The 13,513-nt window shown below is 33.6% G+C and overlaps 1 protein-coding gene across 1 annotated transcript; it reads right to left on the bottom strand.

The window, feature by feature from the left end:
• Positions 1–861: 861 nt before the first annotated feature.
• Positions 862–3,837, bottom strand: LOC110265565 (uncharacterized). The gene is made up of 3 exons (XM_088499380.1): positions 3,249–3,837; positions 1,785–2,777; positions 862–1,685 (listed from the first exon to the last, which is right to left on the bottom strand). Exons 1-3 carry the CDS (start codon positions 3,835–3,837, stop codon positions 862–864), a joined length of 2,406 nt encoding a protein of 801 aa, XP_088355506.1.
• Between the last annotated feature and the right edge of the window lie 9,676 nt (positions 3,838–13,513).

The raw sequence follows: 13,513 nt of genomic DNA, 5'->3' as shown, positions 1-13,513 counted from the left end.
CCTTAATAGTCAAAATCCTAGCCGTGTTAACATGGGACCTCTTCAGGAAGACACTAACACACAAGAAGGAGACACGGATGAGGAGGAAGATATTGAAGAGTTTGATGAGGATGAAGAATCTCGTAACGATGGTATTATGTTAAATATTTTACTTTATGTTTTCCATATTTGAGTTTATATTGTTAGTAAAATTGGGCTCTCTTGTTGGCTTTTTCTTCTTGATTTGTTGTGTATATGTTGGTTATGGATATGTAATATGCCGCAGCTAGTTGTTTATTCCTTTATTGTATACAGGTCAGGCACTCAGTCCGGGTGACAACATCAAAGGTTACAATCTACGGATTGATCCCCCACGTCGGAGCGCTAATCGTTTCACTCCTTCTGTATTTAAAAAAGCGGCCAAGAAATGCAAGAACCTTGTGAAGGATGTAAAGTGGGCAATGAGAAAGTAGTTGGTTATTATATTTTTTTTGGTATTTCGTATATGTTGGAAAGTATGTACTAATGACCTCGCCAGATAGTTTCTAGTGGACTTTGTAATGTTTAGAGTAATTACTTTATGTTGGACATTATGTAATAATAAATAGCACTAGTGGTCATATTATATTGTATTTTAATTGTGAATATGTTGTAGTGATATTAGTGTTTTACTCATGTGGAGTATGCAACAAAGTTTCATAAAATCTTAATATGCTCACACAGATTTTGATGCAATGATGTACTAACCATCAAATTATATAAGGCCACAGATATGTGATAATACTAGATTGTCATACATTATAAGGTCACAAATAGTAGGTCATGTTACAAACATTTGCTCATTCAGGTTATATTATACAATCTCATCTTAAGTCTGGGACCCTATGGGGCACCTCTGTTGGTGTATGGACCAGCTGTCTGACGGCATCTGCTACGACTATGTCCTTCAGCCCCGCATAGAGTACATCGCCTAGGACGACGTAACATCCGCGTGTCCATCTCATTCAAAAAGCGCGTCATCCTTGGGCGACCTTTTGTTACCCGTCTCAGGTACGGATTCGGTATGAACCGAGGTCCGTTGTAAGCAGGCCATGTAGCCGGATTACCTAGTGGCCTAAACCTTGCTCGGTACACCCGCCGCACTTGGTCCATCTTATAGACATCATGCACGTACAGTTGCCAATCCAGTCGCTGATTGGCACAACATGCGAATACATGGCTGCAGGGGATCCTGTCCACCTGGAACTCACCGCAGTCACATCGTAGGCCATGTAGATCGACTGCGAACTCCAGTCCGCTTGGCATCTCACGAACCTCAAAGACCTCATTCTGGCGGTCAAAGCAACTAACCTGAATATTTCCTGATGTAAGTTGGTTTGCATGCAACTTCAAGGTCACGACCTCAGAAAATACATGGCCCGCATTGATCCTTGCTTCCGCCTCCGCTCTTTTTCGGGTGAATAACTCATTTAACCTGTAGAATGTTGCCTTGACAAGAGCAGTAATGGGGAGATTGCGTGCACCCTTCAACACCGAATTTATGCACTCCACAAGATTGGTTGTCATGTGACCCCATCTGTACCCACCATCAAAGGCCAATGCGTACTGCTCGCGAGGAATGCGGTTTAACCAGTTTGTGTATGCCTCGCCACGTTCCCTTAACCTCTGGTAACGCACCTCATACTCCCGCACCGTCCTAGAATATCCTGGTAGATAACAACATACGCAAAGCAAAGGAATGGAGGTCAACGGATTTACGTAAGGAAAATATATTGATAAATTGCTTAAATTTCATAAATGGTTACCGATGTTGACGACCAATTTTTGGAGGTACGGTGCCTTGAACTTTCTCAAAAAGTTTGACTCTATATGCCGGATGCAAAACATATGAAAAGCTCTTGGAGGTGACCACGCTCCGTTACTGCGTTCCACAGCTGCATTTATGGATTCGTGCCTGTCGGATATTAGACCCACACCATCACGAGTTACAACATGTTGACGCAGGTTACTAAGGAAAAAATGCCATGCATCAGAGGTCTCTCCCTCCACAATAGCAAACGCAATTGGGACGATATTGTTGTTGCCATCTTGTGAAACTGCCACAAGCAAACAACCCTTATACTTTCCGTACAAGTGAGTCCCATCTACTTGGACAATTGGCTTACAATGTCTGAATGCCCTAATACAAGGGTAATAACTCCAAAATACACGATGCATGACCCGAATATCCCCCACTAACTCATCGCCTTGGTATGCAGGCATAGTCTCAAAATGGACAACAGCTGATGGCTCCTTGTGACACATGGCCTCAAACCATATTGGCAACGCTTCATAAGATGCCTCCCAACCACCAAATATTTTTTCAACTGCCTTTTGCTTAGCCAACCATGCTTTCCGGTAACTGACGGTGTAGTTGTACTTCGATTGGACTTCTGCTATAACCGATTTTACCTTTAACGATGGGTCAGCCTCAACCAGTGGCTTTATTGCTTCTGCAATTGTGATAGAATCTAGCTTCAAATGATCCTGTGAAATGGTGGCTCTTGTACATGTGTGACTACCATTATACCTCCTTATAACCCAACAGTACTTCCTGCTGATCAAGCTTACCCTAATAAGCCAATCACATCCTTTTCCATACTGTGTACACTTGGCATAAAATGTCAACGGCTCAGACTCAAACAACCTGTAGTCTACGCTTCGTCGTATGCTATAGTCCTTTACCGCCTTAATAACAGCTTCTCTTGAACTGAACTCCATCCCTACGCGAAATTCACCGTCTTCCACAATAGGAATTTCTGTTGGGACAACAAGCACAACAATAATTTCAATAACACGTACATATTTAAAAAACGATTGTAAAGGTTAATCAAATTTAACTGAATCCAGTACGCTATAACTCCAAACCTAACAACATGTTATGATCTCACTCCAGACAATTAAATAACAGAAGCAGCATATTGAAAAACCATAACGGGTTTGCCGGTTCGACCGACAAACAAAAATGAACCGAACCGGTCTAACTGGTTAGACCGACAAACCAATCAACCGGACCTAACCGATCTGGTTCGAGGTGTTTCAACCGTAACAAGGATAGATCCAGCGCACAATATTATTACAAAGGCATACTATGGACAATTTAATTATTATTTTCTATTTAATACCTGTAGCATATAAAAGTAAAAAAAAAAAACAAATAGATCTAACCTAGCTTCCTCATAACTCAATCAATCTCTAACTAAAATAGGACTAACACCACGTTTACGCACCTGCAGTCATATATTCTGGAAATTCTGGAACATGCATGGCTTCCAAGTCTAAAACTCGCATGAAGGAGGGCTCCTCAAACGGAACTTCATTCGCGAGTGCATTTGCCACTTCTGTCACATCTGGGGCCATGGTTCCATCATCTTGATCTTCCTCTCCATTTGGAGCAACAAATTCATAATTGCTTTCGAACTCTTCTTCACTGTCACTGTTATAATCTTCCCGTACAATATTTCGGTCAACCTCAGATTGTTCAAACTCAACATACAACTCGATGAACGAGATCTGAGACCGGTTTTCAATATACATTGAAAACATCTCCTGCATGCTCGCTTCGTCCGTCACATATTTAGTTTGATACTGGACGAATCCGCCAAACACCGGAATGGGATATCTGTATAGTATACACGATATCTTTCTTGCCCTCTCAGAATCAATCTTTTCACATATTACACCTTTCAGCTCTTCAAATGAGATAATAAAAGGAATGACAATATCTAGCGAATTTTCACAAATAAATTTAACTCCTTCACTCGTTTGTAACAAAATCTGACCAAAATAATATATTTTAAGTAATACTCTATCACTCATTTTTCCTCACTCACCACAAAAAAGAGAGCATTAATTTTAAATACTAGACTTCCAAAGTTTGGATCTGAACCAGAGAGAAGAAAGAAGAAGCTGCTCGAAGGAAGAAGACGGCACAAGGCTCCCACCAGTTCACCTCACACTTTTATATCATCATCTATGCTGAAATCGGACCCTTCGACTAGGTTAAACAATAATAAAAAAAAAAATTTCGTACGCCAACACGGACCATCCGAGTTCCCTCAATCTCCACAAAACGGAGGGTCCGTGTTCATTGTTGCCAAACTCATACCTTCATCACCTAACTCGGACCCTACGATATGCATGCAAAATTCCTCTATGTGATATCGTTGGGTCCGATTTCATGCATGCGAATTTTATCTCTACCCAAACAAATCGGACCCTTCGATTTGTTGCTAAAGATTTAAAATTCAAAGAAAACGCAGGGTCCGATTTTCCTCTGCCCCGCTGACAAAAAATCTGTCCCACAAATATGTCTGTTTCACCCTTGAGCCATATCGGAGCAAAGCACACACATGCCCCCCATTTCCAAAAAATTGAGCCTCATGTGTCGCCTAATATGTAAAAATCAAAATAGTTCTTGAAAATTCAGATATAAATTATTTTCATCTCTAAGATTTTAAAAATTAATCATATTAAACTTTATATAAATATTTTTTTCTTCATAATATTCAATTTAAAATATTTTTTGATAGTACTAATTATTATTTTTTAGACCTTAATAAACAAAATTCTCTTTACATAAAATAATAAAAATAATAAAATTATTATAAAATTATTTTATCATTTGTATTTTAAAATTTTACATTTTCAAATTGTAATGTTTTTTATTTAAACAAGTTTATCAAATTATTGTTGATTCTATATTTAAAAATTTAATATTTTAAATCTCACTAAATAATATAGTAGTTATTTTAAAATTTAAATTTTTTTAAATTATAATTTTTGTTATTATTTAATTTAAATGGTAAAATTCAATAATTGAAAAATCGATTTGTGGAATCACTTGTTGAATCTTAATATTTTTTTTTAAAATAACTACTATATTTATTTAGTGAGATCTAAAATATTAAAATATTTAAAATAATTACTATATTTATTTAATGAAATCCAAAATATTAAAACTAGTTATATACTTAATTTTAATATTTTTATTTTTACTAAATAAATATAGTAGTTATTTTAAATATTTAAATCTTTTAGATGTCATTAAATAAATATAGTCGTTATTTTAAATATGCTATATTAAAATATTAAGATTAACCAAGTAATCAAACAAATCAGTCTTTTAATTATTAAGTTCAACCATATAAATTAAACAATAATAAAATTATAATTTTAAAAAATTTAAAAGATTTAAATTTTAAAATAACTACTATATTATTTAGTGAGATTTAAAATATTAAACTTCTAAATATATAATCAACAATAATTTAATAAACTCATTTAAATAAAAAAAATCACCATAAAAAATTATAATTTAAAAATGTAAAATTTTAAAATATAAATGACAAAATAATTTTATAATAATTTTATTATTTTATGTAAAGAAAATTTTATTCATTAAGGTCTAAAAAATAATATTAAAATTAGTATTATAAAAAAATATTTCTAATTTTTTATTATAAAGAAAAATAAAAGAAATTTATATAAAGGTTAATTTGATTAATTTTTAAAATTTTAGAGATAAAAATGACTTACGTAGTCTAGGGACTATTTTGATTATAAATAACTTTTTTATATGTCAAGTGACACGTAGCGTGTTAAGTGTTATTGGTACGTCAACTAATCATCTTATGACATGTGGCATTAACCTATCACGTCATCATGCCACGTGGTACTTAACGTGATACGTCATTATCTAATTAACTGAATGACCAATTTGAGTCACGTTTTATCTTTCAAGAACTAATATAACTAAAAAAATTACTATGAGACTAATTTGAATGAACGATTTTTCAAGAACGAATTTGATTATTTTTTCATTTGAAACATTGTTATAGTATATTTATTATATGTTTATTGTTTCTATTAATCAATTATGGTAAAATATAATTTTTTTTTGTCAAATAAGATTTTTTTTAAATTCTATTGGATTGTTAATTAGTGATTATTTAGAAAATATAAACAAAGCATATTAATTTGTTCCACTAATAAACCCTCATTAAAAAAATGATAAACAAAGTAAGTGAAAAAGAGGGAAAAATATATGAAAAAATCAGGTTAATTTTCAATTACAAACTTAATTTATTTAATAGAATATTTGTAATATTTTTCTAATTCATGGGAATAATAATTTAGTTCAAACTTGTGAGGACTTGGAAACAATCATTGATAAGGTGGAACAGAAGCTTAGCTTATGGAAAGCGAAGGTTTTAAATAAAGCAGGTAAGCTTGTACTTATCAAGTCGGTGTTGAATAGCCTCCCCATATATTACTTAAGTCTGTACAAGATGCCGAAGGCAGTGGCGGATAGGATTATTGCATTACAAGGAAACTTTATGTGGTGTAAGGAGGATGGTACATCTGGTATACCTCTGGTAAAATGGGAGTTGGTCCAGGCCCCAAAAAAAAGCTGGGGGACTGGGGGTTGGTGATGCAGTGTTGAGGAACACAATGCTTCTGTTTAAGTGGTGGTGGCGATTTTCCAAGGAGGAGTGCCCGCTGTGGAAGAAGATTGTGTGTTCGTACAACAAGTTAAACCCGGATGTCATGCTTCTAACTCAGCCTTTACCATCAACAGGAGGACCGTGGAAAGATATTTGTCAGCTGAGTATTAAAGAACCACGAATTCGTGATAAGGTGGTGAGGGGCCTGGCAATGACAGTAGGTAATGGCAGGAAAACCCGATTTTGGGAGGATATCTGGCTTCAAGATGATGCTCTGAAAGCGACTTTTCCAAGACTATTCTCTATTTCAAGCCAACAAGGATTTTTAATTGGGGATTGTGGGTTTTGGAATGGGGTAGACTGGATATGGAATTTTCAATGGAGGAGAGAATTGTTTCAATGGGAGATGGAACTTCTCCGTCAGCTCCATGAGAGGTTAAGCCCAGTGCAGCTTTCAGTTGGGCGCGAGGATAATGTCATGTGGAAGTTTGAAAATAAAGGAGTTTTTTCTACGAAATCAGTTATACAAGTCATACAATCGGAAACAATGTCGGATGAAATCACAAGCTATAGCTTTACAAGTCCACTTTGGAAAGGTTTTGTGCCTCCGAGGATTGAGCTCTTTGGGTGGTTTGTACTCGTTGGTAGAATTAACACCAAGGAGCGGTTGACTAAACTGGGAGTTAACATTCAGAGTGATAGCACCTGTGTGCTGTGTACTAAGGAAAGCGAATCGGCGGAGCATTTATTTCTTCAGTGTGAGGTAACATGGCAGGTTTGGTGTAATTGGGTGCGCTTGCTTCGGAGAGAGTGGGTAATTCCTGGAACCGTTAAAGATATGTTTGAAAGCTGGCGGGGCATGCACAATAGACAACAAGGACACCAGATGTGGATGACAGCGTTCTTTGCAGTGATATGGAACATATGGTTGGAACGCAATGCTCGGATCTTCAAGAGTACAAGGGCAAGCATTGAGGTAATTCAATCAAGGACGGTGTTGAGCTACACAGAGTGGTGTGGATATGAACCCGTGTGACTTGTGGGCAGTCCTGAATTACCAGGAGCGTGTTGTGTTCTGGGGGTGGATCTGTATGTTTATTTCCTTCTTTATGTATGCTCCACTTTAATGTGTTGAGCTTCTTTATTTCAAAAAAAAAAAAAAATAATTTAGTTCAAACCAAAAAATATTAAAAATGAAAAACTAACACATAACACAGTCGTATAAACTTTTCACATAAAAATTATATATTTTCATGAAATAAAAGGACTATATACTTTTCATATGAATTTAAAAAAATGTCAGGTCTTATTTTTTATTTAAGATTCATTCATTCATTCATAATACAACCACATACTAAACCATATATAATTAGTTGGATAAAACATACCAAAACTAAACAATTAGCTAAGCTTTTATTATTAGAAATTTAAAACATACGAAAATGAATTGACAATAGATGAAGTTTTAATAAAAAAAATTAGTAAAATAAAAAATAAGAGTTTAATCACTATTAAATTAAAATAATAAAATTCATATATAAAAATTATAAATTTAATAATAATTAATTTATTACTTTATTACCTTATAATTTTTTCCGTTTTGAGGATCGTTCACAAATTCACATTGAAAATGGCATGTACGAGCTGAGTGTTATTTAATTATTTTACATTAATGTTTCATGATTAGGAAAATACAAAGAATGAAGGCGCAGAGAAGCAAGGAATTGAATCTGCCAAGCGTGCCTGGGCCACAAGCTAACATGCGTCATTGTCGTGCATGGCTCGTGTATACACGGCCTCTCACTCCATTGCTTCTCATTTTGGTTTTTCTTCCTTTTGGTAAATTATTATTGCTTTAGTTTTATTTGAGATGTTTCATCTTTGTTTCTAACCTTTTAAATGTTTTATTTTTGTTTTAAAATTTTTCATAAGATTTAAATAAATCGGAAAAGATACTAACACCAACGTAATTATTTAAATATTAGTAACCGATTATGCTAAATATATATTAAAAATTAATTATTAAATTAAATTGATCATCTATTTAAAATAAATACACGTTAAAATATATATTTACACATAAATATATAATAATTGATATAATAATTAATTTTTTATATATACATAATTTTTTTATTAACACATTTATTATTAATATATTTATTGTTCTTATGTTGGTCTCATTACCAATATATTTATTCATTAAATAAATTTTATATTCTCTAAAATAACCACTATTAATTTTTTGCTTGCCTATAATTTTTTTTTTTGACTGAAGAAAACTTTCATTTAAGAAAATAACTAAACAGCACTTACATATTACAGAAGAAACATTAGATCTGCCTTGCCTATAAAATTATTATCACGTGACTGTTACAATAGTCAGCTATATAGGATTAACTTAATAAAAATAGTTTGATATAGGTAGTTAGATGTTAATAGAAAGTAGTTAATGTTAACTAGCATAAGTTAGTTAAAATATATACATATATGATTATAATAAGATTTTACTAATTACTTTTATTATTTTACTCGTTTTTTTGAATTGTTAATTATTTTTTTTCTTTTTTTTTTCTCTCCTCTCACCTTCAATCCTTCATTGTGTTTTGAACTTCAAAGTTTTTTTTTTATAATAAGGTGAATTTTTTTTTCTTTTTTTTTTTTTCATTTGCACAACTCATATAATAGAGATTAATAAGAGTGCATCGTCTTTAATTTTTGTACCTATGAAAAACGAGATCAACGAATGGGGGAAAGGAAGATCTTGGTTTGTTCATTTCTTTGGTGACTCCATAGCGGATTCAACTTCGAGGGATGATGATTCCTCAAGATCCGATATTCATACTCATGCTCGATTACCCAATCTGCTCACTCAATGACAATCACAACTCAGTCATGACAATGTAAGCGCTCTTTTAGATTATTCAAGTGTGTTCTTTCTCCACTTTAGAAAAAGTCCATTGATTCCAACACTTTCTCTGAAATTAGACGCTAAAAACTATAATGAGTGGTCACGAGCAATGATGATTGTGTTGAAGTCCAAGAATAAGCTTGGCTTTGTGATGGTATATTACCGAAACCTATTGTGAATGATCTAAATTTTTCGCATGGGACAAGTGTACTTCCTATGTAGTGGCATAAATTCTTCAATTCTTGAGCAATGAAATTTCGAAAAGTATTATTTATAAAGTACCGTAGATATTTGAAAAGATTTAAAGCATCGTTACTATCAAGGTATATCTTTAAGATTATGGAATTGAAAGAAAATTTGTACTCATTGAAGAAGGAAAATTCAAGCATAACAAATTACTTCACAAGACTGAATGTTATTTGGTAAAAGTACCATTACTCCATGTGATTCTTATCATTTTTCATGACAAAAGAAACTACGTTTTCCTGTATGTGGTATAAAAATAGATTGTTGTTTTGATCTCATACATATAAATATATGGAGACATATTACTATTCTTTCTATTTATGGTTATAATTACTTCTTTATCATTGTGGATGAGACAAGTAAATTCAGATGGTTATTTTTTATAAAACTCAATTCACAGCTAGCAACATTGTTACAAGCTTTTATTAATCTCATTCAAACACAATTCAATAAGACAATTAAATGCATACGTGATAATGGTCCCGAATTTAGACTAAAAATATTTTTTGGTTCAAAAGGTATACAACATTAGACTAGCTATGTTGAGACTCCATAACAAAATAGTGTTGTGGAGAGGAAACATTGAACCATCCTCAACATAATTAGGGCTCTCATATTTCAATCTAACATTCTAAACTTTTTGGTACTTTGTTGTTAGTCATGTTGTACATCTTATTAATCAGTTCCCTAGCAGAAAATTGTATGAAAAGTCTCCATTTCAAATTCTATTTGATGAACTGCATGTCTTATTTAAAAAATTTAAAAGTGTCTGGTTGTTGTTGTGATAAGAATGCCTTATCACATCTTATGTGGATGCCCATTTTTTATAAGATATAGTTTCTCAAGGATGATTGTATTTAATATAGTTTGAAAAAGTAAAGCCTTGCACATGTATAAATAGGGGCATAGGTCGAGGCTTTTGATACACATCAATAAAGCATTTCTTCTCTCTCTATACGTATAATATAAAGCTTTTCTTTCTCTTTCTCTCTTCATATACTACAAATACAATATTAATATATAAATTATCGTTATTATGGTAGGATATTAATATTAGTGAATATTAATACTAGAGTCCTTCATTTACACTTCTTTATTTTATCTTCCTTATTTAGTTATTTTATAACACGTTATCAGCACGGAGCTCTAACGAAATTTTAGAAAGACTTCAGGTAACAAATTTTTATTATGTCGAAACTCTTTCATCTTGAATATAATGCTTTTGATATATCTAGAAACAATTATTGATCATGGATACTATATGCTAAAATCCATCTTGATTCAATGGATCTTGGAGATACCATTAAGGCTGAAAATAATACATCCCAGAAGGATAAAGCCAAAGCTATGACTTTTCTTCATCGTCATCTTGACGTATGATTGAAAAATGAATATCCCACATTAAAAGATCCTGCAGATCTGTGGAAAGACCTTGAAGAAAGGTACAATCATCAAAAGACGGTGATACCTCCTCAAGCCCGATATGTTAGAAAAAACTTTCTCGACCTTCCATGCCTCGAATGTGCTCCTGCAGTAGCAATCGAGAAAAATGATTTAAAAAATATTTTGAGATAATTTCTTGCTTTCTTGTTGCTGAACGCAACAATGAGTTGCTGAACGCAACAATGAGTTGCTCTTAAGAAATCATGAAGCGCGCCCAACTGACGCCGCCCCATTTCCTGAAGTAAATGCGGCAAATTATCACTCTAGAAGAGGTAAATGGCAAGGTTTTAGCAACAAGAAAAATTATGGAAGGAGAAGGAATTATATTCAAAAGAGAGGATCTCACCAGAAGTGGGATAAAGAAAGAAACAATGGGCAAAGTAAATCAATTGAGGATAAATGCTTCCGTTGTGGTGGAGAGGGCCATTGGTCACGTACATGTCGTACCCCAAGGCACCTAGTTGATCTTTATCAAGCATCCTTGAAAAAGGATGACAAAGGAAATGAAACAAATTTTGTTTCAAATGATGAAAATTCCACCACTCATTATGATGTATCTAATTTCTTTAAGGATTTTGAAGGAAATATTGGCTATTTGATCAATGATGGAATAGTTTGATATGTGTATGTGTTTGTTAAGTATTCATATGAATAATTTTACTATGCATGTACTTCTACTCATTTTATTATTATTATCATTTGTCTTTGAAGAAAAATGGTAAGGACATATTCTGAAGATATTTGCCTTGCAGATAGTGCAAGTTCGCATAAAAGTGATATATATTTTACCATCTTGTGCCAAAAGAAGAATATGTTAATACTATTATTGGCTCAAGAAATGTGATAGAAGGCTCCGAAAGAGCTATAATTTTGTTTCCTGGAGGAACAAAATTTATAATAAATAATGCACTATTATCTACCAAGTCTCTGAGGAACTTGTTGAGTTTCAAAGATATTCGTCGAAATGGATATCATATTAAAACAATGAATGAAGAAAATAATGAGTATTTATGTATCACAACTCATGATTTAAATAAAAAGGTTATATTAGAAAAGTTACCCTTACTTTCATCTGGGTTATATTATACCAAGATTAGTACAATTGAATCACATGCCATTGTAAACCAGAAGTTTACTAGCCCAAATGAATTCATAACTTGGCACGACCGATTGGGTCATCCGAGAACAACCATGATGTGGAGAATTATTGAAAACTCTCATGGACATTCACTAAAGAACCAGAAGATTCTTAAATCTAGTGAATTTTGTTGTGCTGCATGTTCTCAAGGGAAGTTAATTTTAAGGCCATCACCAGTAAAGATTGGATTTGAGTCCCCTGAATTCGTAGAAAGGATTCAAGGTGATATATGTGGACCTATCCATCCACCATGTGGATTTTTTAGATATTTTATGGTCCTGATAGACGCATCTTCGAGATGGTCACATGTGTGCTTATTATCTTCTCGCAACCTGGCGTTTGCGAGATTACTAGCTCAAATTATTCGATTAAAAGTACAATTTTCAGAAAATCCAATCAAAATAATTCGTCTTGATAATGCTGGTGAATTTACTTCTCAAGCATTTGACGCTTATTGTATGGCTAATGGAATAAGTGTTGAACATCTAGTAGCTTATGTTCACACACAAAATGGGTTAGCAGAATCACTTATTAAATGCCTCCAATTGATTGCTAGACCCTTACTTATGAGAACAAATCTCCCAACTTCGGTTTGGGGGAATGCTATTTTACATGCCGCAACACTTATTCGTTTGAGGCCAATGAGTTGCCATCAGTTCTCTCCTATGCAATTAGCTTTTAGCCAGCAGCCAAATGTTTCCCATTTAAGAATATTTGGGTGTACGATATATGTTCCCATTGCACCATCTAATCGCACCAAAATAGGATCCCAAAGAAAATTGGGGATATATGTTGGATATGATTCTCCCTCTATAGTGAGGTATCTTGAGATACAAACTGGAGATGTATTTAAAGCCCGGTTTGCAGATTGTCATTTTGATGAATCAAAATTTTCAACATTAGGAGGAGAGAATAAGCTTCCTAAAAAGGAACTTAATTGGAATGCATCATCGTTGATGCATTTAGATCCTCGATCAGGACAACGTGAACTAGAAGTTCAAAAGATTATACATTTGCAAAGAATAGCAAATGAATTGCCTGATGCATTTTCTGATACAAAGAGGATAGCCAAATCTTATATACCAGCGGAAAATGTCCCAATTCGAATTGATGTCCCAGTAGGACAAGTAGCCACTGAAGCAAATTCACGCCAGAAGCGTGGCAGGCCTGTCGGTTCCAAAGACAAAAATCCTTGAAAGAGAAAAGAGGTAAATACTATTCCTGTTGAAAAAGACATAGCAAAGACATCTGCAGTTGTCCAAAATTCTGATATGATTTTAATGCCAGAAGATGTTCAGGTACCTGAAAATT

This window comes from Arachis ipaensis, chromosome B1 (genome assembly GCF_059453495.1).
Source record: "Arachis ipaensis isolate K30076 ecotype BB chromosome B1, ASM5945349v1, whole genome shotgun sequence".
In the NCBI taxonomy this organism is placed as follows: domain Eukaryota; kingdom Viridiplantae; phylum Streptophyta; class Magnoliopsida; order Fabales; family Fabaceae; genus Arachis; species Arachis ipaensis.
Note: the sequence above shows the minus strand (reverse complement) of the source record. Positions and strands in the feature narration are given on the sequence as shown.